The 27,752-nt window shown below is 40.3% G+C and overlaps 1 protein-coding gene across 1 annotated transcript in view; it reads right to left on the bottom strand.

The window, feature by feature from the left end:
• LOC124255025 overlaps positions 1-5,749 on the bottom strand; it is a 161,389-nt gene extending 155,640 nt beyond the window's left edge. The window contains exon 1 of the mRNA XM_046688861.1: positions 4,930-5,749. Within this exon, the coding sequence (XP_046544817.1) occupies positions 4,930-5,749 (820 nt within the window). The remainder of the gene's footprint in view (positions 1-4,929) is intronic.
• Positions 5,750-27,752: the final 22,003 nt, after the last annotated feature.

Below are 27,752 nucleotides of genomic sequence, written 5' to 3'. Positions count from 1 at the left end.
CATCCTTTATCCCACAACAGTATACTTTATCATTCACATCATTCTATATCATACAACAGTATACTTTATCATGCTACAACATCCTTTATCCCACAACAGTATACTTTATCATTCACATCATTCTATATCATACAACAGTATACTTTATCATGCTACAACATCCTTTATCCCACAACAGTATACTTGATCATTCACACCATTCTATATCATACAGTAGTATACTTTATCATTCACATCATCCTTTATCATGCAACATATTCCTTTATCATTCACATCATTCTGTATCATACAACAGTATACTTTATCATGCCACTACATCCTTTACCAGATACCAGTATCCTTTATCATATTGAAACATTTTGCCATTTATGTACAAATTTATCCTCTTGATCAAATACATTCTGTTCATCAATAACATAATCAATTCTTTTATGCAAAAATTGGTAAATATAAAGGAGAAAATAACTAATTTGGTTATAAAATTATTTTATGCTGTTTGGCCAACATCAGAATGTCTGATGTATGTGACTTAATTTAGTTTTACTGTAATCCCCAACATTCAAATATATATCAGATGTTTCCCGGACTATAGCTTCACTTATACAACAGAAGTAGAATGTTATTTAAGTGTTCAAAATACTGATGACTAAGACAAAGAAAGTTGGAACTTGATAAATAATTGACAGGAGACCTGGTTGAAAATGAGATCATTCCCAAGATGCAGCAGTCTGATATAGTCTTGAAGCATGCTTCGAAAAAGTAGTCGTTGATTACTGGTTTAGCTATCAGCCAATCAGAATTAAGAATGCTTTGAAATAAAAATCGGGTTACTTTGCTGGCTTTCTTCGTATGCCTGGCAACCTTGAACATTTGTAATACTCATGAGTGGTGCCTTTGGTGCAGGCATTTCTCTTCATCATTCTGGCTGTATTTACTTAGATTGAAGAATTGTAAAGACGGCTTAAATGTTAGGAAATGATGCACAATCAGATTGGAGTTGAACAACAAGATAATCTGTCAGAAATCCTCTCATCTCATTCATTTGTCAAATGAATCTAGCAACACTACCGTTTCTACAACATACACACTAGCCAGACACTCTGTAACCTGAATAAATGGTCAACTTGCAAGGATATTTCGTCCAAAATTAGAAATATATTTCAAGTAATTGTCGGCAATGAATTAGGTTATTATTGAAGCTAATCTTCAATTCTGTAGGATTCCGTCATTGGAGACCCATATCTTAACCTGAAGGTGAGAAATAGTTGCAGAAATAATTACTGTTTCCTCCGTGGGGACAGGGGTTATTACAATGTGTGCGTAACTGGTTTGAAATGTTCTAACCTTACAGAGTTTGTTCAATGAAATTAAGAAATCATTATGATTGTGACATTGATGATGAAGTTTTAGAGGATGGTGTGGAAATAGGCTGGTAATTTGGTAGCCGAGTGGAGCCATGGAAACTGACACCGTTATTAACCGAACCAGACAGAAACAGGATTAATTCTGTAAATGATTCAAACCATGACCTCTACAACACGATAACATACAGTTGGTGCTGGATTTGTCGGATATAGTCTATTCTGAATTGAGATTGGTGTTTACCTTTTTAAAAATACCAGTTAAGATTAATAATTAACTATTTCAATACACTCCTGACATTTAATTGTATTTCAATGCCTAATATTTGTTCGTATTAGATAAAAAGCTAATTGTTAAATAAAAATGGCCATAATGTTGATGAATATGTTTATCCCGGCACTGGTGTTGAAAGATGAATTTGTCTTACTTGATACGATATGTTGATGTGAAGGTATAAATACAGAAGCTATACACAAGCAGATGTATCTCACCATGAGCTGTATGTGTATAAATGATCATGAATGTTATGTCACATTGAGGGGTAGGGATAGTGGGCCAGTTGTCACAGTTCAGTGTGCAGGGTTGTGTCCTTTGAAATTTGGGTTTGAATCCTGATTCTTCCTGAAAATATTTGTAGTTCTATCATTGAATTCATCCAAGAGGTAGATATCTGAAATCAGACTCACTCCTGGCTTAATCCCACATTAAGCTAACTCTGTGGCATAAATGGAATACTGTGAAAAGTGGAGTCAAACCCAACTCACTCACTCACTCAATCAATCAATATGCCGTATGTAAACTGATGAAGTGTACACTATTTTCAGTGTGCAAAGTTTACGCTGGTCCTGTGGTCCCTGGCTAGTAAAAATTCATCAGGACCACTAAATGACAAGTTTGCAGTGGTCCTGGTGACCAGTGAATTTTGTATTGATAGTTAAGTAACTCTAGGAATGTTATTTAAGACCAGTGAAGTACAGACAGGACCACTAATTATTGTCCACTCACTGGTCCTGTGGTCTAGTGAGAAATTTTGAAAGGTTTCTTTCCCTGCGATTTTTCTTGTTTGTTTAATGTATGAAATCCATGACATAATATTTACCTCAGGGCATGTTGCAATAAAGGAATGTTTTACTTAAATAGAAGGCATGGATTCAAAGCGTCAATTTCCTTTGGAGATTTCAGCTCGGCCTTTTCCTTGTATGAATATCAAGCACAGAATCCACAAGATAGAATGTGCCTAATTTAACACAAACTCCACAGAGGAGGATTGTTATGCTTAGCAGTATCCCTCTGTCAATAAAGATAGGAAAACATACCCTGTGTTGTAATGATAAGGAGTTGTCCCTCACACAGTGGTTTGTTTGGCTGAAGAGTGGTGAATAACAGCATTATATTTGTGCACTGGAATAAAAAACAGGAACTCACTGAATGCATCGGAAATATGTCTAGCTTCTGTCTGACGGCCCCCGAAATGTGTAATAATGAATCAATGAATTCTTTGGCATTTAGAGTATTTATGTGACGCAATGGGAATAAAGCATTACTGAATCAGGCTGACATAACACAATGAGAATAAAGCATTACTGAATCAGACATGTGACATAATGAGAATAAAGCATTACTGAACCAGGCTGACATGACACAATGGGAATAAAGCATTACTGAATCAGGCTGACATGACAAAATGGGAATAAAGCATTACTAAATCAGACATGTGACACAATGAGAATAAAGCATGACTGAAGCAGGCTGACATGACACAATGGGAATAAAGCATTACTGAATCAGACATGACACAATGGGAATAAAGCATTACTGAATCAGACATGTGACACAATGAGAATAAAGCATTACTGAATCAGGCTGACATGACACAATGGGAATAAAGCAGTACTGAATCAGACTCATGTGACACAATGGGGATAAAGCATTATTGAATCAGGCTGACATGATCCTCTTATGTTTGAGATATGTAACCTTGGACTTTTGTAGAAGGTAGTGTATTTACATGTTTGGCACCTTAGTTCAAAACTAAATACTGTTGTACATTGTGTGACACAAATTCATGCACAATATAGGTGAACTTCTGTACCTTGCAATTCTGTGATCACATATGACCCTACCTAAACAGGTTTCAGGGTACTCGAACCAAATGATTTCAAGCGCTCCTGTAGTACTTTTGATGTGCCAATTATATAGTGTCACAGGATTTTACCTTACTGTAGTGTCAGGAAGGTTGTCTATATTCACATTCATTATCTTATTTGTTTAGGAAGGTTTTCCTATATTTATGAGCTAGACATAGTAACCTCATGAATTATGCATCATTTTGATCACTGTCCTTTTTTTCCAGGTAAGTACCAGTTTGTTCTTCCACCTTTGGATGGTGATCCCCAGTCTGTGTCCAGCCTGGGGTCAGATGCTGCAGCAAAGACCAGACTGTCCATGGTCAACTGATAGCAGCCCTAATGGAACCCTTGCCTCTGTGGTCTAACACTCATTTCAGATGTGTGGAATGTACGTGTAAAATGAAACTTTGTGAGTCAGGACCCAGCTTATCTGGAAACCATCCTGAATGATTAGTGAGGAAATGCTTATATGACCTATGTATGTGCTGGAGAGTAACATAATTCAGTAATTGCATTACTGTGGAAAAGGTTTGATCACTGGGAACACAATTGCCTGAATCTGAAGGTCATTCTTGGATGTTTGAGTAGAAGGTCATCTTTAGTTGTTTGAGTAGGTAATCCTTGGAGAAAGTCAACCTGGAAAGTTTGAGTTGAAAGGTCATCCTGGGACTAGGAACTTCTGTCCGATATCCCTCCTACATGTTGTCAGATAAAATGTACTATACTGCGAACCAACGGCGAGATCGAAGTGAAACTGGGTCCTTGTCTAGCCCAAATACCACTAACTAGTAATGTGTCAAATGAACTGAAAACTCTCACGTAAAACTGTTGGCTACACGCACGTAACTGTTGGCTACACTCGCGTAACTGTTGGCTACACATGCGTAACTGTTGGCTACACTCGCGTAACTGTTGGCTACACACACGTAACTGTTGGCTACACATGCGTAACTGTTGGCTACACTCGCGTAACTGTTGGCTACACACGTAACTGTTGGCTACACGCGTAACTGTTGGCTACACTGCGTAACTGTTGGCTGCACACTGCGGCTACTAACTGTTGGCTACACACGCGTAACTGTTGGCTACCATGCGAACTGTACACTGTTGGCTACGTAACTGTTGGCTACACACGCAAACTGTTGGCTACACTCGTAAACTGTTGGCTGCACACACGCAACTGTTGGCTACATGCGTAACTGCTTGGCTACACTTGTTGGCTACACACACGCGTAACTGTTGACTACACCTACACGCAAACTGTTGGCTACACATGCGTTGGCTTGGCTACACACACGTAACTGTTGGCTACACCACAACTGCTTGGCTACACTCGTCTGCTGGCTACACTGTTGGCTACACTGTTGGCTACACTCGCTGTAACTGTTGGCTAACTGTAACTGCTGGCTACACTCGCGTAACTGTTGGCTACACTCACGTAACTGTTGGCTACACTCGCTGTAACTGTAACTGCTGGCTACACTCTCGTAACTGTAACTGTTGGCTACACTCGCGTAACTGTTGGCTACACTCATGTAACTGTTGGCTACACTCGCGTAACTGTAACTGTTGGCTACACACGCATAACTGTTGGCTACACTCGCGTAACTGTAACTGTTGGCTACACTCGCGTAACTGTAACTGTTGGCTACACTCACGTAACTGTTGGCTACACTCGCGTAACTGTAACTGTTGGCTACACTCGCGTAACTGTTGGCTACACTCGCGTAACTGTTGGCTACACTCGTGTAACTGTTGGCTACACACACGTAACTGTTGGCTACACATGCGTAACTGTTGGCTACACTCGCGTAACTGTTGGCTGCACACACGTAACTGTTAGCTACACATGCGTAACTGTTGACTACACTCACGTAACTGTTGGCTACACACGCGTAACTGTTGTCTACACTGTAACTGTTGGCTGCACACACGTAACTGTTGGCTACAGATGCGTAACTGTTGACTACACTCACGTAACTGTTGGCTACACTCGCGTAACTGTTGGCTACACTCACGTAACTGTTGGCTACACACGCGTAACTGTTGGCTACACTCGTGTAACTGTTGGCTACACTCGCGTAACTGTAACTGCTGGCTACACTGTTGGCTACACTGGCTACACTCTCGTAACTGTTGGCTACACTCACGTGGCTGTAACTGTGGCTGCTGGCTACACTCTCGTAACTGTAACTGCTGGCTACACTCTCATAACTGTAACTGTTGTCTACACTCGTGTAACTGTTGGCTACACTCATGTAACTGTTGGCTACACTCGTGTAACTGTAACTGTTGGCTACACACGCGTAACTGTTGGCTACACTCGCGTAACTGTAACTGTTGGCTACACTCGCGTAACTGTAACTGTTGGCTACACTCGCGTAACTGTAACTGTTGGCTACACTCGCGTAACTGTTGGCTACACTCGCGTAACTGTAACTGTTGACTACACACGCGTAACTGTTGGCTACACTCGCGTAACTGTAACTGTTGGCTACACTCGCGTAACTGTAACTGTTGGCTACACTCGCGTAACTGTTGGCTACACTCGGGTAACATATCCATGTACCAACATATTCGCAGCACATCGACACAATCAACGACAAATAAACCTTGTTAAACTGTACTGGTATTCATAACTGTGATTTGACAAATCTTGCCTGTAAAATAAATATTGAACAAACAACACAAAACCAAATGCTTCATGTATTGTGTTATGTCCTCTCCAAGATGGCAGACAGTTCCAAAAGAAAATGTATATGTAATGAACAATGTAGATAACAAACTGATTTCTGTGGTTCCATGTAGTTCTTTCTGTTGTGTAGTAATCACAGATTATCTTGCCTTTGTGAATTATTAAAGTAAGTCGTGAGCTCAGTTACAAGAAGGTTATTCCTTGTGTTAGCCATTGTGAAAATGAAGAAAAATATACATTTCTTGATCCCAAATAGTTTCGTCAGCTTCCTTTATCATTTGTTGGACATCACTTGACATCATTTGTTGGACATCACTTGACATCATTTGTTGGACATCACTTAGACATTATTTGTTGGACATCACTTAGACATTATTTGTTGGACATCACTTGACACGATTTGTTGGACATCACTTAGACACGATTTGTTGGACATCACTTGACATGATTTGTTGGACATCACTTGACATTATTTGTTGGACATCACTTGACATCATTTGTTGGACATCACTTGACATCATTTGTTGGACATCACTTGACATTATTTGTTGGACATCACTTAGATATTATTTGTTGGACATCACTGAGACATTATTTGTTGGACATCACTTGACATTTGTTGGACATCACTTGACATTATTTGTTGGACATCACTTGACATTATTTGTTGGACATCACTTAGACATTATTTGTTGGACATCACTTGACATTATTTGTTGGACATCACTTAGACATTATTTGTTGGACATCACTTAGACATTATTTGTTGGACATCACTTGACATTATTTGTTGGACATCACTTAGACATCACTTGACATTATTTGTTGGACATCACTTAGACATTATTTGTTGGACATCACTTGACATTATTTGTTGGACATCACTTGACATTATTTGTTGGACATCACTTAGACATTATTTTTTGGACATCACTTAGACATTATTTGTTGGACATCACTTAGACATTATTTGTTGGACATCACTTAGACATTATTTGTTGGACATCACTTAGACATTATTTGTTGGACATCACTGAGACATTATTTGTTGGACATCACTTGACATTATTTGTTGGACATCACTGAGACATTATTTGTTGGACATCACTTGACATTATTTGTTGGACATCAATTGACATCATTTGTTGGACATCAATTGACATCATTTGTAACATCGTGAACAATGGATGATATCATGTTAAATTATTTGCCACAATGTGTTGATATTGTGTTTTGTTGCTATCCATCTTCTTGATAGCATAAAGCACAAAAAATACAGCTCAGTGAAAATTACTAAAAACAATTACACCTATATTCTATAGGCAAAGTTGGCCCAACCATATCTAAGGTGCAGCGATTATCTGGATAGAGTTGCCTCCCCTGGGCAACCAGGATCCTAAGTTCACCCTGATTATGTTTCCAGATTTGTCAGCACCAAACTATGGGTTTAGCAATGTGGTAAACGTTTCAGATCTGCATCACTTGGGCTTTCCTCCAACAGTAAACTGACGCACTGTGATATAACAGGACTGATGTTCAAGTTGGCTAGCAATGCAACCCACTCAGAAGTACAAGGACATTGCCTTTATCGTTATGTTTTCTTGATGTGCTTATCATGTTCACTTGAGGAATTTCTCCAAGCAGAAGAAAGAAAAAATCTGTCTAGATCTGAATATGATCTGCAGACGTAACGTTTCATGTACGTCATTACATTTAGTGACAAAAAAATACAAATTGTTCATGTCCTAGATAAGCAATGGTTTGGTTATTGAGTTAACTTTCATTAAGATTAGTTCAGTTTGTTTATCTTTTGATTTCAAGTGAGGACTGAACATCTGTACCCCCAGTCCTTTAGAAACTGCATGGGTACTAAACATCAACCTTCTAACACTGCTGCAGCACAGTGTTCAATCCAGGGATCATCTGGACATTCTCAGTGTCCGACATTCAATAGCAAATGCCATTAAATATTCCCCGATTGGAGCTTAACATTGTTATGTTGTTTCTGTGGCAGAGACTCAGGAGAGTCATCCCTGACATGACAGGGTAAACCTCTTTGGTCACGTGGACAAGGACTGACCTTGAAACAGAAGGTCAGGGGTTAGAATCCCATTGGACTTTGTATATGTTTTGGCAACTACATTAGAATGAAATATTGATAACTTTGCAATGTTGATGAGTATTATATCAATTAAAGGACATAAACGAAGAGAGCAAAGGTAGTACGTTTTTACAAATATGGCATCATATATTAAGACATTCATTCCTCTTCATTTTAGAATAGGAGTATCAAGGATGTTTTTATTGACAATTTTCAACAAAACTATTCGTTCTTGTCAGTTTGCCTGCTACAGAAACCTTGTTCATAATACTTGTTGAATCCTCACTTGACATATCTGATGTCTTACTTCAGTCAGTGTTGAAGTATGGCATTTGGAAAGTAGTGACATAGCTCAACCACCCAATCAGCCTCTCTTGAGTTGATGAGTCAATCATTTACTCAACTACTCACTTAACCACACAATCAACCCCAACTCAACCACTCACTTCATCACCTATTGAACCAGCAACTCAACCACTCACTCAACTACTCACTCACTCATCCACCCACTCTATCATCCACTCAACCACTCTCAGCCACCCACTCTACCATCCACTCAACCACTCAGACACCTATTGAACCAGCAACTCAAACACTCATTCAACTACTCACTCACTCACTCATCCACCCACTCTATCATCCACTCAACCACTCTCAGCCACCCACTCTACCATCCACTCAGCCACTCAGCCACCCACTCTACCATCCACTCAACCACTCAGCCACCTATTGAACCAGCAACTCAAACACTCATTCAACTACTCACTCACTCACTCACTCACTCATCCACCCGATCTATCATCCACTCAACCACTCACTTATCCACCCACTCTATCATCCACTCAACCACTCACTTATCCACCCACTCTATCATCCACTCAACCACTCACTCATCCACCCACTCTACCTTCCACTCAACCACTCTCTCATCCACCCACTCTACCTTCCACTCATCCACCCACTCAACCACCCAATCAGCCACTCAATCCACCTTGAGTCACTTACTCAACTTTTACTTACTTAACAACACAATCAACCCCAACTCAACCACTCACTCTAACACCTATTCAACCAGCAACTCAACCACCCACTCAACCACCCACTCAACCATCCACTCAGCTCCAACACGGCCACCCACTCAACCTCTCTACAACCGTTTCTACAGTCCTCTCTGTCAGTTCCCTAGGCCGCCAGTTCTCCCTGTGGATATCATGCTGTGATAATTCTCTCTGTACAGAAACTAATCTCCAAACAATTCCCCCAAGACCCCTGTCCATGTAGCTCGTGTGAAACAGGCAGATATGGACATCAAAGATCACATCCTTCAAGAGAAAAAAACCCTAATATACTGAAAAGAACATTTGTTCTGTTTCAAAGACCTTTTGTTTTTCTTAATCGACAGAATTCTGTGGCATCATGCTAGTAGTTTTTTGTTCAGCTTGTTGTGGATTCTTTTATCGAGATTCATCTGACCTTTCAGAGGCAAATTGAAACTGGAGCCTCATAGTCGCAATATGTGATCATTCCCTTTAATCAGTTCTATCACCTCGAGAAGAGAAAAGAAATGAAAATTCAGGACCTTTCCACAGAACAGATATCTTGATTTCCATTTAGCAAAATCATTTGGTTATATTCCAGAGCTGCTGAGTGCCTGGAGGTTGAAACTGGAATCGGAATCTGTGTTAATGTGCTTTTGGTTAGATCCAAGGTGACAGTTGTAAAAAATGCTCATGTCAGGATCAATGATTGCTTGATTGTCAAAGGTTGTCAGGTTGTGTCCTAAATGAAGTTCCGAGTTGCAACGGAGGTTTGTCTGAGGTCATGTCAGGGGCTGGTATTGAATTTTCTGGCTTTCTAATTGGGGCTGTAGAAAATGAAAGAATTGCGACAGTTTTCTAGAAATGAGAATCATTCAAGATTTGCTTGGCTGAACCTATGGGGATGTGAAGGAGGAAATGAGGGGTACCTGAGCAGAACACTTCATTCATCATCCTTTCAGTCAGGATGCCTGGACTCACAAAGGGAACGCTTTCATTATGTGGGTCGGAGTTACTGGTTATAACTTACAGGGTCAATGAAAATCTCATGTCTGGAAAAATGTCATGTATGGAAGTGACCACTGCTTGTACAAGTTAGCTATTTACCTTGCATTTACTGATTGACTGGAGTCAGAACTGGCAAACTTATAACATTTTTACAAGGTATCGATGATGAACTTCCTGCCTGAACTTTAAATCTTTGTTTGACATTTTTTTGTTAATGTTTGCTGATATTTCAGGTAGGGTTCGTCAAATAAGATCTGGCAATTTTTATTTTTATTTTAGCATGAAGTTGGTTGATTAGTTTAATGGTAAAACCCTGTGCCTAAGAATAATCAATCTGGAATACCTGATGAAACATTCATTCATTTGGCTAATGGACAAAATAGTAAAGTTTATTGGAAAGGATCAACAATAGTGATGGCACCAAAGTTGTTTGTTCAAAGCAACACTCACTCACTCACTCACTCACTTACTATCTATCTCACTCACTCACTCACTCACTTGTACCACCCTTTCCCCCCGTCAGTAAGAGCACATTTTATAAATAAGAACACACAAAAACAGCATCTGTCCCTTGTGTTAGGATAAAAGTAAAAGTCTAGTGCACCACAGTGTTAATTGTTAGTGTTAAAGATGTCAATAAAACTGAACAGACGTTTGTTTACCACCACAGTTGCATCCCAAATCCTTTAAAATTGTTTGATCCGTGAAGATCTGGGATAGAATTGGCCTTCAGCAATCCCAAGCAAAAGGTGACTAACGGGATCACAAATGCACAGATCGATGCTTGTGATGTCAATCACTGGATTGTCTGGTCCAAACTTTATTTACAGACCACCATCATGAAGCAAGTAAACAAACAAACATCCAAATTATTTGTGGGATTCAATGTGAAATTAAGTTCAATAAAAGCTTGCAATATTTGGAATTGAATGTAATAAAATTTGCTTCTAAACTACATTCTGTTTCAAATTGGGGGGCAGTGGGGTAGCCTGATGGTTAAAGCGTTCGCTCGTCACGCCAAAGACCCGGGTTCGATTCCCCACATGGGTACAATGTGTGCAGCCCATTTCTGGTGTCCCCCGCCGTGATATTGCTGGAATATTGCTAAAAGCGGCGGCGTAAAACCAAACTCACTCACTCACTGTTTCAAATTGGCATAAGCCATCTCCATTGGATATAACAGCGCATCAAGACTTTTATCTTTCTGCAGATGTTCACATACTGATCAAAGAGGAAAGGGTTCTTGAATGTTTCGGAGGAAATGTTTTGTATTGAAGACTGAACACACAGTTTCTTAAATATAACCATCATGTTCATGATCCCTATCTTTTTTTGTTCAGTATATGACTAGACTAATATGTTGTATATGAGAACTGTTTGCGAAGTAAGACACTCATTCTGACCCCATTATCTGGATGGATGGCGGTTACAAAGCTGATTTACATCTACAGGATTAGGAAAAAGTATTACTTAAGTCGCAATAACTTCTTATGAAGACATTTGAAGATATTGTTCAGTGATCTTTCTTTCCTGAGTCAGCATTGAGTTGTATTGCACAAGACTCTACGTTTTTCCTTCTATAGTCTGTCTGCCTTTCAGAATCTATAGCTGCTGATGGGGTGATCAATGTGATGGATGGTTACCTTTGGAAATTGTGCAGGCAAAGCATTTTGTTTGTTGTGTCGCAAGATTTGACATTTTCACTGACTGTTATTTGGATTAAAATGTTGGATGTCTTTCCCTTGAGATCAGTAGGCTGTTTCGTTATTACATGTAACGTGATCTGTTGCAGTGGCTGTTTAAGAAACTGTTAACAGTCACTGTGATTGTCCGTGTCTGTGTGTCTGTTGTATAGGAAAATCTATCCACTGACTTCAACATCACCCACCCACATTGACCTCATCTACATCAATCTCACCTAATTAGCCTCATCTAATCAGCCTCACCCACCCACTTCAACTTCATCAACCTCACCCACTTTTAACAACCTCACCCACCAGCATCCACCTCACCCACTTTCAACGAACTCACCCACCAGCATCAACCTCACCCACTTTTAATAACCTCACCCACCTTCATCAACCTCACCCAATTTCAGCCTCACCCACTTTAATCAACCTCACCCACCAGCAACAACCTCACCCACTTTCAACAACCTCATCCACATTCATCAACCTCACCCACCAGCATCAACCTCACCCATTTTTAATAACCTCACCCACCTTCATTAACCTCACCCAATTTCAACAACCTCATCCACATTCAACAACCTCACCCACCAGCATCAACCTCACCCACTTTCAACAACCTCACCCACCAGCATCAACCTCACCCACCAGCAACAACCTCACCAAACAGCAACAACCTCACCCACCAGCATCAACCTCATCCCCTTCATCAACATCACCTGCCTTCATCAACCTCACCCACTGTCAACAACCTCACACACTTTCATCAACCTCACACACCTTCATCAACCTCACCCACATTCATCAACCTCACCCACTGTCAACAACCTCATTACTTTAATCAACCTCACCCACCTTCATCAACCTCACCCACCAGCATCAACCTCACCCACTTTCAACAACCTCACCCACCAGCAACAACCTCACCCACTTTCAACAACCTCATCCACATTCATCAACCTCAACCACCAGCTTCAACTTCACCCACTTTCAACAACTTCTCCCACCAGCAACAACCTCACCCACCAGCTTCAACCTTGACCACTTTCAACCTCACCCACCAGCATCAACCTCACCCACTTTCAACAACCTCACCCACCAGCATCAACCTCACCCACCTTCATCAACCTCACCCAATTTCAACAACCGCACCCACTTTCATCAACCTCACCCACCTTCATCAACCTCACCCACCAGCATCAACCTCATCCACCAGCACCCACCAGCATCAACCTCACCCACTGTCAACATCACCCATCACCCACCAGCAACAACCTCACCCACCAGCATCAACCTCACCCACTTTCAACCTCATCCACATTCATCAACCTCAACCACTTTCATCAACCTCACCCAGTTTCAACAACCTCACCCACCAGCATCAACCTCACCCACAAGCAACAACCTCACCCTTCAGCATCAAATTCACCCACTTTCAACAACCTCACCCACCAGCATCAACCTCACCCACTTTCAACAACCTCATCCACATTCATCAAACTCACCCACCAGCATCAACCTCACCCACTCTCAACAACCTCACCCACCTTCATCAGCTGTACACACCAGCATCAATTTCACTCACTTAATCAGCCTCACCCACTCTCAACATCACTCACTGTCATCAACTTCAATCACTTACATCAACTTTACCCTTCCATGTCAAATGAACATACAGTGACATAATTGAAATATCATACATAACAGCCTTAAACTCACTCACTCACTCTGTGACTCCCCCATCCATGCACATTAACAGAATTATCTTCATATTTGTATAACTGTAATGTTCCCTCACTGGGGTGGTGGGGTAGCATAGTGGTTAAAACATTCGCTTGTCACCTGAACACCCGGGTCGATTCCCCACATGGGTACAATGTGTGAAGCCCATTTCTGGTGTCCCCTGCCATGATATTGCTGACTAGGAATCAGCGTTTAAAATTCGCACCTGCTCGACCATCAGGAACGGTCTATTTTCATATCGGACAGTCAAATTTCAAAAGTAGCCTGTCCATTGGTCCGGTAGATATTTTACCCCTAACAGTAAATATTTCATAATATCAGACAGGTTCTCTTGTCATCAGTTTGAAGTGTTTAAGGTATTATGAAAATTCTATTAAACTACTTAAGATTGGACAGTTCTTGTTACGATAACCAATTTCAGTTTACCTAAACTTGGTTCATTGCCTGTTAGTGCTATGTAGTTCATTGTGAATGGAGCTTGCGCGAGTTGGAAATGGCAGTCGCAGTTTTTTTATGGTTGAAAACCGGACAGGCAAGTTTGTATCCGGACTGGTAATTTATTTAAGTTACCAGTCCGGCTGTCTAGCTTGGAATTTTGGGAGTTTTAGACACTGTTGGAATATTGCTTGAATATTGCTTGAATATTGCTGGACCAGACAAACCTGTGGTGACCGGATGGGTGAGTTCACGTCATCTGCCAGAAACATTCCATCTACATCCCATTAGTCCTGCAGCATGATGGTATTGATGACTAGGGCGTCACATGATCAGTAATCCGATGATAACTCCTATTGATCATATAAACAGATCAGTGTTAGTTGTGGAGATAGTAAACACAACCTATCAATCTCCCCCGCGCTGTACAAACTCAGGTTCTTCTGCCCATGTTATTCTAGGAAACATGGCAAAACAAAGCCAGGGTTTCTAACGACTATTGAGAAAATAATTGAATTCAAATTATAGCTGGCATTCTCGATAAAATGGATTTCAAGAATGTCCTGTTGATGCAGTATAATTTTTGTCTCCTTTTTTATCCTTTCTGTTGTGAAATTGAGTATTCGTGCAGAGCTGAGACTGCTTGTTCAGGGGTTACATCAGGGACAGTATTAGATGAATCTGTTTGAATTTGTTAAAATCTTCTGGATCCAGTTAGACTGAAACAATAGTGAGTTGCCATTGAACTGAAATATTGATCTGAATATCAGGGACTCCCTTTAGGTTCAGCTACAACCATTGTCAGTGCTTGGTCAATTGTAAATCTCTGGTGAGTCCCTGGTCAGTCTCCAGTCAGTCCCTGGTCAGTCCCTGGTCAGTCTCCGGTCAGTCTCTGGTCAGACTCTGATCACCCCATTGTCAGTCCCTGCTCAGTCCCTTGTAAACCCCTGGTCAGTCTCTGGTTAGTCTGAACAGTCTAGAACAGCGCGCCAGTTAGTCCTGTGTGAGGATTCTTAATTCAGCCCCTGCTCAGCCCTTGCTCAGCCCCTGGTCAGTCTCTGGTGAGTCCCTGGTGAGTCTCCGGTCAGTCCCTGGTCAGTCTCCAGTCAGTCCCTGGTCAGTCCCTGGTCAGTCTCTGGTGAGTCCCTGGTCAGTCTCCAGTCAGTCCCTGGTCAGTCCCTGGTCAGTCTCCGGTCAGTCTCTGGTCAGTCTCTGGTCAGACTCAGTCTGGTCAGTCTCTCAGTCAGTCTGCTGGTGGTCAGTCTCCGTCAGTCCCTGGTCAGTCTCCAGTCAGTCCCTGGTCAGTCCCTGGTCAGTCTCTGGTGAGTCCCTGGTCAGTCTCCAGTCAGTCCCTGGTCAGTCCCTGGTCAGTCTCCGGTCAGTCTCTGGTCAGTCTCTGGTCAGACTCTGATCACCCCATTGTCAGTCCCTGCTCAGTCCCTTGTAAACCCCTGGTCAGTCTCTGGTTAGTCTGAACAGTCTAGAACAGCGCGCCAGTTAGTCCTGTGTGAGGATTCTTAATTCAGCCCCTGCTCAGCCCTTGCTCAGCCCCTGGTCAGTCTCTGGTGAGTCCCTGGTGAGTCTCCGGTCAGTCTCTGGTCAGTCTCTGGTGAGTCCCTGGTCAGTCTCCGGTCAGTCTCTGGTCAGTCCCTGGTCAGTCTCCGGTCAGTCTCCGGTCAGTCTCTGGTCGGTCCCTAGTGAGTCTCTGATCAGTCTCTGGTGAGTCCCTGGTCAGTCTCCGGTCAGTCCCTGGTCAGTCTCTGGTCAGACACTGATCACCCCATTGTCAGTCCCTGCTCAGTCCCTTGTAGGCCCCTGGTCAGTCTCTGGTTAGTCTTGTACAATTGCTGCATTTATTTTAGCTGTACACACGGGGCGCCATGAGCATACACTAGTGTGTGGAAACGGCGCCATACAAGTGGACATTATTATTATTATTATTATTAGTCTCTGGTCAGCCCCTGCTCAGTCCCTGCTCAGCCCCTGGACAGACTCTGGTGAGTCCCTGGTCAGTCTCCGGTCAGTCTCTGGTCAGTCCCTGGTCAGCCCCTGGTCAGTCTCCAGTCAGTCCCTGGTCAGTCTCTGGTCAGTCCCTGGTCAGTCCCTGGTCAGCCCCTGCTCAGTCTCTGGTCAGTCTCCGGTCAGTCCCTGCTCAGTCTCTGGTCAGTCTCCGGTCAGTCCCTGGTCAGTCTCTGGTCAGTCCCTGGTCAGTCTCCGGTCAGTAGGTTGTTCTCATGCCATGATCCCCGTCACGACATTGAAGGAATATTGCTAAAAGCGGCATAAAACCATACTAACTCACCCATGCCATTACCTATGTGATCGTTTAGAGGCTGTTGTGTTAGAGATGACTCACTTGTGACTGCAGCTTTAAATGGCATTCACTCACTAGCTCACATCCAACATACAGGGCTTTGGCATCTCTGTGTGTGTTAGTTTTGATTTAAGTCACTTTCAGCAATATCACGGCACAGGACACCAAAAATGGGCCACATACACATGTGTACCCATGTGGGGAATCAAACCCAGGTCTTTGGCGTGACGAGCAACCGATTTTACCACTGGGCTAAGCCACCACACCCTTTGGCATCTGTACAGATACCAATGTAAAACTCCTCAAATGCTGGGTCTTTTCAAATAATGCTGTATCAGCTAATTTCCTTTTGTTGACATGGCAATACTTTAAACAGAAGTAAATAGCATTAAAATTGTATGTTTCTTGTCCACATAATGATTAAAAATTGATTTTTTAATAAAATTGTGAGTGCATCTCTCTGCATACCTGCCATCTGTTCATTTGTGTGTTGATTTTTTCTTTTTCTTTTTTGGAGTTTCACTTTTTTGTGTTTCCATAATGAAAGTATATTTGGTTTGTCAGAGAATGTTCATTTTTGAAGCAGTGCTTGAGGACTTTGGATATCTTCCAGAGTTTGGTTTCATGTATCCTTTGAGTATCCACTAGTGACGTGTGTGTGTCTGGATTTTTCATTTTTGAGAAATGTTTTGCATCTCGTATTTCATGTTCACTTTCTGTAAAATACTCTAATTGTCTGGAAACATTTGTTGAGCAGACCTATATTCAAATTGAACATTTTATCTTGAAGTTAAGTGATATTTTTAAATTCAGCCTATCAACCTTTGGATGTTCATATAGTTTGCCATATAAATGATAGACCATAGATCATGGTAGTACTCAGGTCCATGGTAGAACTCATATCCATGATAGAACTCATAGCCATGGTAGAACTCAGATCCATGATAGAACTCATATCCATGATAGAACTCAGATCCATGGTAGAACTCAGATCCATAGTAGAACTAATATCCATGTTAGAACTCAGATCCATATTAGTAGCTGGATCCATGGTAGGACTTGGTTCCAAGGTAGGATGCAGATCCATGGTACAATGACAGAACATGGATCCATTGTAGATAGGATTCCGATCGATGGTGGGGACATCATAAGTCATCTGAGTCACCACTGTGCATGGTTTCATCCCTTGGGAATGCCAGAGGCAAAGAGTGAGTTTGAATCCTGGATTACCTTGATGTGTTTCTGGGTTTGTCTGTGCCAAACTCCGAGTGGTTGTCTTGGGTTTTGCCTTCCACATGAACCTGGCCACAAAACCCATGAAGATCCTGGGTTAGAATTGGTCTTCAGCAATTCACCGGCAGTTGGTCAATTATTGACCAACTGCCGCCATATAGCAAGAATATTGCTGAGTGTGGCGTGAAACAACAATTCTAAGATGCTTCGGATAAAGATCAAAGGCGCCGACAGTACTTTATCAGACGATAATGTGCACTTTTCGCATTACGTCACAATGTATTGGCCACACTGCGCCATTCTCGTCTGCCCCCTCGTAATCGAACAGTTTTGCATTACATCACAATGTAAGCGACGTCACGATGCATGTCAGTTGTCATCGCCTCGTACAGCCTCCTACAGTAAGCTACTCCATTACATCCCGTTTCTTGGTTTGCATTTGCTTCACGCAGCTAACATCACTGGTGGAAACATTACGTTTATGTTTTCCGATGGTTACAATGTCTCAATTCGACTCACAAGTTTTCAGCGACACGGTAACGTTTGCAATGTTTAAATTCCCACAATGCAATCGTAGAATGTCGCTTGAATACTCTGCTTCATCTGGATGTACTGATCTAAACTTACGTTGGTAGTAGATATGCGACGTTCATATTGTCCCATGTGGTTTATGTTAATCACAGATGTAATTAAAATATTTTAGAGAAGATATATAATCCGAACATAAACCGTCATCAAACTGTTTATCATTTTTTTCTGGTAACGTTCGTCTTAACGTAGGGCAGACACATCTATAGAACAGCGGGCCAGTTAGTCCTGTGTGAGGATTCTTAATTTAGGACACAGACACCCTCGTTTGTTATCTGCCTTAGATTAATCGTAATTATCCTTAGAAAGTATCAAATTTGGCATCATAGAAAAGAAATACAGTTTGCTCTACCACCATGTATAGTGTAATAAAGCACACTTTCGCCCTGAACTATTATAGTTAAAGCACGAGGACGCTCTTTTCAAAATGCCAAATTTAATACTTTCTAAGGATAATCACGATTAACCCTTTCAACACCGCAGGCCGCTTAAGCGGCCACAACGTTATGAATCCCCAGACACCGGAGGCCGCTTAAGCGTCCAGGCAGTAGTCACGTCAAAATGAGACATAATTTTAGGAACCTACCTGACTTTTGATTCATATATTAAATCTATCACATTTCACAATGTCTGAAAACACTTATTAAATTTCAATTTATCATATATCATCAGCAGAATTAAAATTATAAACTATTTTTCGCAATGTTATTGAAAACAACGATTCTCGGACACATGCTTCGGCAGCGGGTCCACTATAACATTGTCAATGAGCAAAGTAACGATGTTTCGAGGAATTCATTAAATACATTGAATAAACTAATGAATATAATCAACAACAACATTCATAAAAGTTGTCAAAGGTACAAATAAAATTACTATTTCCATCTTTTTGTGCGATCATGTACAGTAAGTCAAGTCACTGACAAGTGACATCTCGGCTCTCGCCGCCTCAATCTTCACGCTCGGACACGATGTTTAATGCGAAAATACATACATGAAGCATTTTTGTCACAGGTCATAACCTAACACGATACGTCCGATAAGTTCCATAATTTACGTATAGGTAGCGATTTCTTTCTTTATATGTTCAGAATAGCATTATTTTACCCAAAACTTTTGCCTAAATCTAAAAGTTTTCGTTTACGAGGACGGTATCCATTGCCGTAATATGATTGGCTGGCTTAGGTCACGTGTCTGATTTTGACCAATCACGACCCTTATAGCAGACTGTGGCGAAAAAGCGTCATTAGAAACCCATCTTTATCCAATAAAATCGCTTCTTACAACTGTGAAAATACTCTTGGCAAGGGTACAGTGATATTGTTGATGTTCAGAGCTTTCGAATGATGCCCGACATCAAACGATTCGCCTCACGTTATTCATACGAAGCTTCGAAAACGGAGGTATTTTCCGTTGTTATGTCATGTTACCGAGCGGAAAGCCACAGATATCGGGAAATAGGCGACCATACATATTATTTAAGAAATCTTTTTATAATAATTTTCTGATGACGTAAAAATGAAAATATAAAAGAAAAAGGCACGGGCATGTTATGACATGTCACAAATGGAAAGAAATCGCCATAGTTTTTGCTTCTTTCGTGGTTTATCTGGACGTTATAAATGTAAGCTTGCATTTTCATTCAAAAATACATTTATTTAAGTTGTAGTTGTATTATTTGAATAATATTATAAAAATAAACTTCATATTTATCAACAGAAGGATTAGATCTTTTAAATGGTGTATGGGATGTAGTAGCAAAAACGTTTTACAAGCTTATAATTTCCTTCATAAACATAGGCTTCATCTATGACCTCAGAGTCTCTGGGAACTCGGTGTCATGGCAGTAAATGCCTCTGGTTGACTGGTGTTGAAAGAGTTAATCTAAGGCAGAAAACAAACGACGGTGTCTGTGACCTAAATTAAGCACACTTTCGTGTAATAAAGCACACTTTTGCCCTGAACTATTATAAAGTTAAAACACTCGGACGCAAGCGTCCTCGTGCATGAACTATAATAGTTCAGGGCGAAAGTGTGCTTTATTACACTGGTGGTAGAGCGAACTGTATTTCTTAAACCAACCAACCTATTTGGCCACAAGTTAATTTATGAAGTTCTGTCACTCACCCAACAATGATGTATCACGCACCCTCCACACCCTGAGCTGTTTTCAACTTCAACCAGGATCATGAACAACTGATAAACACACTTTTCCAGGCTAGGTCATGATGTCCATCAAATATACTGAAATTCAAGCTATAATCGTTTACCTGACCGAAAATGATTACTTCTGAAAACACATTAACCAGTTGTGAAATCTGAGCAGAATGAGGTTCTGGCTGTCGACTTCAATATGTGGTGATGAATGTGTAGATGAAAGCTGTCAGATCGAAGATCTGCCATGCATGTTGAACATGAGTCTTCCCTTCCATGATAAGAGCAGGTCACTCAACATAAATTCTCATCATTTAATCATTATATTTTGTGTCTCAAGTTTCCTAAATGATTTTCCTATTGTATTACTTAATGCAAAAGTGTAACAGCAGTTTACATCAAGACATTTAAAAACTCCTCATCAATATTAGACAAGCATTTTTGTCACATGCATGGCTTGGAAATGGACAAACCTTTAATTCATATGAAAGAAAAGGAAGTGTACAAACCTTTAATTCAGATGAAAGAAAAGGAAATGGACAAACCTTTAATTCAGATGAAAGAAAAGGAAATGGACAAACCTTTAATTCAGATGAAAGAAAAGGAAATGGACAAACCTTTAATTCAGATGAAAGAAAAGGAAATGGACAAACCTTTAATTCAGATGAAAGAAAAGGAAATGGACAAACCTTTAATTCATATGAAAGAAAAGGAAATGGACAAACCTTTAATTCATATGAAAGAGTTGAGTTGAGTTGAGCTTTACGTCACATCGGCATTTTTCCAGCCATATAGTGACGAGAACAAGTTTGCATTAGTAAATATTGTAAGTACATACTCGGTTAATTCGGAATGAGTTTTATTTCAAAGACATTTATTTCATATGAAGAAAAGGAAATGCATATTCCATTAGACAAGAAAGCAAATTAATCAGAACGCAAAGTAAAAAGAACTTCATGTATGTCTAACAACAACAACCTGTTCCTTATGACAACATTCAAAGGTTATTGGTGTGAAAGAGGAGTCTTTAATGTTCATTGTGGAAGGAAAGTTTGTGATCAAAGTTTCCATGTGTGCCCAAGGGAAGTAACTCTGCACAGCTAATTACAGTGCCGTATACAACATATCATGTTGACATGGATGGTCTTCCAACATTTTCGGGGAGGTGGGGTAGTCTGGTCGTTGAATCATTTTCTCGTCACACCGAGCTTCACACTCGTACCCACATATATTTCAACATTCAATATGTTTTCTTTTTTTTCTTCCTTTTTCTTACAGGCAAACATAAATGTCAATATCAAATAGTGTTAATAAAAGTAAGTAAAATGTTTTTAAACATATTGGGAGATTATTTAAATTATATTTTAAAAGAATATGTACCACAAGCAATTTCAGAAGTAAAGTTGTCTGCCTTTGTGATTATTCTTCTCTTACTTACAGTCACATGCATCTGTCAAAATATCACAAAATCAAAGTCTTCAATTTGTTGTCCAACTTCAAACACTCAAGAATTAAAATCACCAGCCATGAATCTGAAGACATCCAGTTTGCCACACATTCAAAAGTCCAACACCAGATGCCCCTCTTTTCGTCATTGAGTTAGCAAGTTGCTGATCACCAGGAACCCATTTCACAGAGCTCACTTCATTGTTCTGTACGTACTGCTGAATTGCAGCAATATCAAGGCTCTAACTCTTGTCATCAACAAGACTGGTTGAATGCACAGCTTCTACCACACTTCTGTTGTCAACAAAAGCATGAATATTAAAACTGCTTGTTGATCCTGTAATTTTCTTCAACAAGTCTTCTCAAGTAAAACGCGTCATCAAGTCCTTCCAGCAAACTCAATGTCTCTGCAGCTATTGTAGATCTCACTACTCTTTTTATTTTTCCAGCATTCCATGCCAATGGACAACAGTGATTATTCTCCCCAACAAGGAAAATCACATGAGCTCCCACACTACTCACACCATCACACAAATTGGCATGCCAGGCATCAGAAAAAATCACAGACTTCCATTCTGAAACATTTCCAATATATGGAAAGTAGATCTTCGCTTCACAGTGTTTCAACTTCCGAATCACTTTTACTGCCCTCAGTAAATCATCCACAATTCCAGTCTTGAACTTAGTGCTGAGTTCGATCATTTCGAAAGCAAGATCAGGCCTAGAACCTTGTACAAGCCAATTGATCTTTCCAACAAGACTTCTGAGCTGTGTCTATTCACGAGGACTAAGAGATTCATGTTTCTGTGTCTTTCTTTGTAATGAAATGTTTTCCACTTCCAACTCTTACAGTTATTCTTGTTGATTTACCATGATTCCATCTGAATCCTGTGTAATTTGAAACCCCACATATCTGAACTGTCCTGTTTCTATTTTTCCTGCTAAGAATCGATCTTGAAGCTTCACAATAACATTGACCTCAAAATGCATCTGTAAACAATCATCAACCCGACTAACAACCATGCCAATAAGATGCCCATGGTCTTGCATATGAAACAAAGCTGGGTCAAGTGATGATTGTACACACTTCAGTTGCAATAATTCATCCTGGACACTTTTGTAGAACTGTCTTGCTGCATCATTCAAACCGTACAGACAATACTTCAATTTCCATATTATTCCACTGTCCTTTAGTCCAGCTTCCTGGGGGGGTATAATGAACACATCTCTATCCAACAATCTGCCTTGTAAAAATGCACATTTAATGTCAGTAGTTTTTACAGTCCATTAGTGATGGGCTGCCACATCGAGAAATGCTTTCAAAGCACTCTTACCTATTGTTGGAGAATCTTTCTTTACTTCCACATGTTCCTCGAAGCCTCTAGCTACAAGTCTAGCCTTGACTTTATCTCCTTTCTGACATATTACCCACCTTGTAGATATTCTATTCTGCCCACAGTCTTGAACTTCTTCATATGTATGAAACTCCTTTCGTCTATTCAGCTCTTCTTGCTTTAACACAGTTCTCTGACTGAGGAAAGGACACTACATTCACTTCCTCTGGGATCACACGCTTCCAATCAGCGACACCTTTCAGATTTACACTCATTGCCTTTTCTCCTCCATCTACTTGCACGTTAAACCAGTTCCTATTTTGACCAGAAACTTTCCCGGCTCTACTGATTATTGTGGCAGTCACCCAATGATCTGAACTTGTCTCCCTGAACATTATCTGATCATCCTTGTATAAGCTGATTGTGTCAACACTTTCACCATCTAATGTCTCAGTCTGAGCATCTGATAAAGCAGTCACCCGTGTATCATCCTCAATCATTTCATATGGCAGAGGTGTCAAATGATCACTTTCAAAATCCTGTCCTCGAAGCTTTGATTCTTGACACTGTTGTCCACCAAATACAAAAGTTTCTTCTCCACACTGTTGTCCACCAAATTCATGTCCTGCCTTAATCAATCTGTTAGGAGAAACTCTTACAAATACCCCACCATGACGCACAAAGATAACCTTACCATCCTGAAAAAACACCTTGCCAGGACCCAACCATTTATCACTGCCTTCGCTCTTGTGATAAACCTGTTTTCCATGATTGTAGATTTCCACTGATGCTCTAATTTTAGAGGAGCTTGAAAGCAAACATTTCCTGTGGAAGTTCCATACTTTTCTTCAATATCTTGTTATATTTGCTGTCAAATTTGGAAATGAAGTCATTGATTGATTGCCCCACTTCTCTTGAATAATCTTCAAAGTCTTCGAATTTTTCAAGACTATCAACAAGTTCATCTTTTCCAAGCTGAGAGTCAGAGAGAAGTGACAAAGCTAGCTATATTCCTTGTTTTGTGTGCTTAACCTCAGTAATTTCACGCCAAACAAGTAATTCCTGTCTCTACCTCTCATAACTCTTTCCTTTGCATAACTCAGGTGGATTCAGTTTCAACGCCATTTTATCTTGTTATAAACACTGTACACACTCGTAATTGTCCAGTTTTCGATCAGTCCAAACATGCTTTAATCTCACTTCAAATCTCACTAAAGACGCCAAATTCACTTGTTCATTGGAATATACTCACAAGGGATCCCTCACAAATATATATCATTCACACTTCACAATAACAAGATGCCTGGAGTTGAAAACAACATGTCACACAAATCAGCAGCATGCGAGCGGTGAAGAATTTTCCGTTGGACGAATGAAGTTTCAAGAGGTAATATTTACGTCTGGGATCTATCAAGAGACTGTTCTTTTTCAGCAGCCACGCTCTGCTACCATTGTTGATTTCACTAAAGTCTTTATTCTCAATTGTCACATAATGCAACGCTAAACATTTTGTCCTGGTAGCTGGCCTAAGTTCACCCATGTGCTCCGTCAATTACCCAGCAAACCAACTTCCGTGCGCAGATCTTGTCAATGTCACTTCCATGCGCAGAGAGTTAGGGGGGCACCACCAGCCTAGTAGATGATATATCTCAACATTAGGTACCTACAATTAGGTTTAACCATCCTTGTGTCATAGCGACCGGTTTGGGACAACGTTTGCCTGAAAGAACTTTTAATTCCAAACGCTAATTGTTCCGTATGCATGAAATGTATTTGTGTCAAAACACATTACTTTAAGACTACTTATAAGATACAAGTCCCTACTGTTAGTTCATTTCCCAATTGCATGGATCAGCGCTCATGCTGCTGATCACTGGATTGTCTGGTCCAGACTTGATTATTTCCAGACCGCTGCCATGTAGCTGGAATATTGCTGAATGAGGCAATGGCATATAACATGTAATGGCAGCAGTAATAGCAATAAAGTCAGTGAATATAACAATGCAACAATATTAAGCTTCTAAAATATGCCGATGCTGGACATTTAGTGTGAAAATATGATCTTCACAAAAACAGTTAGCCTTGATGTTAAGTGACATGATGGAGGCATGCTCCTGCCCACGTACATAATACCTTCCCCGGCCGCGTCATACCAAAAGACGTTAAAATATGGTACTTGTTGGTCCCTGCCTGGCGCTCGGCATTAATGGGTACAACAAGGACTGGTCGGCTCGGAGTCAGTATAATGTGTCTGAGTGGGGTATTCATGCTTCACTGCGGCATGGTATCTCAGTGGGCTAGCACTATAAAACCAGCTTAAGTCTGGGCTAGTACAAGCAGCCGCACATACACATACACACGCATGCAGGTCGTCATATGAGCGAAATATTCTCAAGCACGTCGTTAAACCCAATTTCACCTCACCTCACCTCACCTTAATACCTTCTGGATCAGACAGTAATACTTTCTTGACAACTAATTATGGTTAAAACTCAGAGCTGTGAACTTCTTCTAACTCTAAAATTAAACAATGTAATACAATTACAACATAGTGTAACAATAACTAAAAATGCCATCTAGGAATATAATTGAGTAAAAATCCTTTTAAAAAAAAATATTCAGCCATGTTGAAACAAATGATATTGGTTTCTGTTGGACATTGAGAAAGTTTCCTCAGAAACCACAGCTTACTCGTCTTAAGCTGCGGATGAATTGAAATACAGAAGAGAGTAGTTTCTTGTCCATTAACGCCTGTCCACTGAAAACCTGGCCCTGTCACAAGCCACTGAAGGATCTGGTAACTAAATGTATGGGGAAATATAAACGTTGATGTGGAGTGAGTGCCGTAACATGAAAGTGTATCGGAAGGGAGTTATGGCACATGGCTATTGATGATTGGGAATGTTTGCCAAGGCAGGCAGCAACCTATTGATCTCTCAGACTCAACAATGGACACTGCTTTTAGGGCTAGCGTGTAAGGAGACCACTCAGATACATCAAAGAAATATATTTTTGTCTGGAGGAAAGTGTAATCATCAACCCGAGACTGGGGACTCTAACAAGGTTTTAGCTTTGTTGCAAATTACGCTTTACCTTCAGAATGAGAAATTTACATTGTTAAAGAACGTAATGGGGCAGGTATCATTTTCCAATTGAAGTGGGGCTCAGTTTAACAAGGTAGAACAAGAGACAACCAATACAGTATCTACAGATTTATCAACATCATGTATATAAGTAGCTTAAAACAGAGAGAGAGAGCAATGGTGAACATTTACAGACTTCCCAGGGACTGAGCAAGCTCCTACGAATGAGGAGAAATCGTTACAATACAATTAGATATATCATATATCACCGCTTAGCAAGTGACCCCAACTATCGAGGTAACCTTGTTTAAAACATCAAAATCAGTGCTAATCTGTATGTCCTGTTTATAAAGTTAGGTACATTGTCAGAGCATACATGATCCCTATATCTGCATGTTTGTCTTCCATTGTTTTAATTTACGATGTTTGGTCCCGCACATGGCACCAGTTTGTGTGTTGACACTGTGTGACTCAAACTGGTGATGGTAAAACAATCTGTTTGTTAAGTTCTGAAGTAATTTAGACGTAGGGAATCTTATTTCCTGTGATTTAATCGCCAATTATCTAAGCTTCAATTTACTATGCGTAGGTTTGTTTAAATATGACTGTTTGTTTAACAGCCTTCAATTCATGTATATCAAACACTTGCTTATTGATAAAAAAGCTAAGGGAATTGATTTCGGGTTCACCTGTTTGTTATGTGTTTGGTCACATGAGCAACTGATTGGAGATGTCTGCAACTTGTAGTGTATTTAAAGTAGATAGATAGGTAGATAGATAGATAGATAGATAGATAGATAGATAATGAGAATGTGTTCTTCATGAGCTGGAATTTGTTGGAAGAACTGTTGAGATGATGTGTTCTGTTCTGATACAAATGTAAATGTGTTCTTCATAAGCAGGAATATGTTGGAAGAACTGTTGGTTCGATGCAAATGCTGATGTACAAGTGTTAGAAGAACTGTTCTGAATTCAAATTGTGTGACTTTACTGTACTTCAAAAAGTACTAAAAAATGTATTTTGTCAGCTTTATATAAGCTGAGGAAAGATAATACTAAGGCCATAATATGATCTACATACTGATGTAACAAATGTGTGGTTATGGTGACATTACAGATTTGACACAAAAAAAAATAAACTTGTTATAAATGACAAAAATCGGTTTCCTTCTGTTACATCAAAAAGATGACAAGATACATGTGCAAGCAGAAATGTGCCGATTACATAACTCTGCTTTTTCTAAAAACTAGGTCACTGTAATTCAAGATGTTTTTGAATTGAATTTTTTGTAATTTAAGTTGCCATCTGATATTTGGACTTCAAAACATAAAATGAATAATGCTGAAACTAGTGATTTATTGAAAAGCAAAATAATTCTATTCATGATGTGTGTCAGTTGTT

Source organism: Haliotis rubra, unplaced genomic scaffold (genome assembly GCF_003918875.1).
Source record: "Haliotis rubra isolate DU_JTF1 unplaced genomic scaffold, ASM391887v1 Scf59, whole genome shotgun sequence".
Classification (NCBI taxonomy): domain Eukaryota; kingdom Metazoa; phylum Mollusca; class Gastropoda; order Lepetellida; family Haliotidae; genus Haliotis; species Haliotis rubra.
This window is presented reverse-complemented; position numbering and strand designations above follow the sequence as displayed.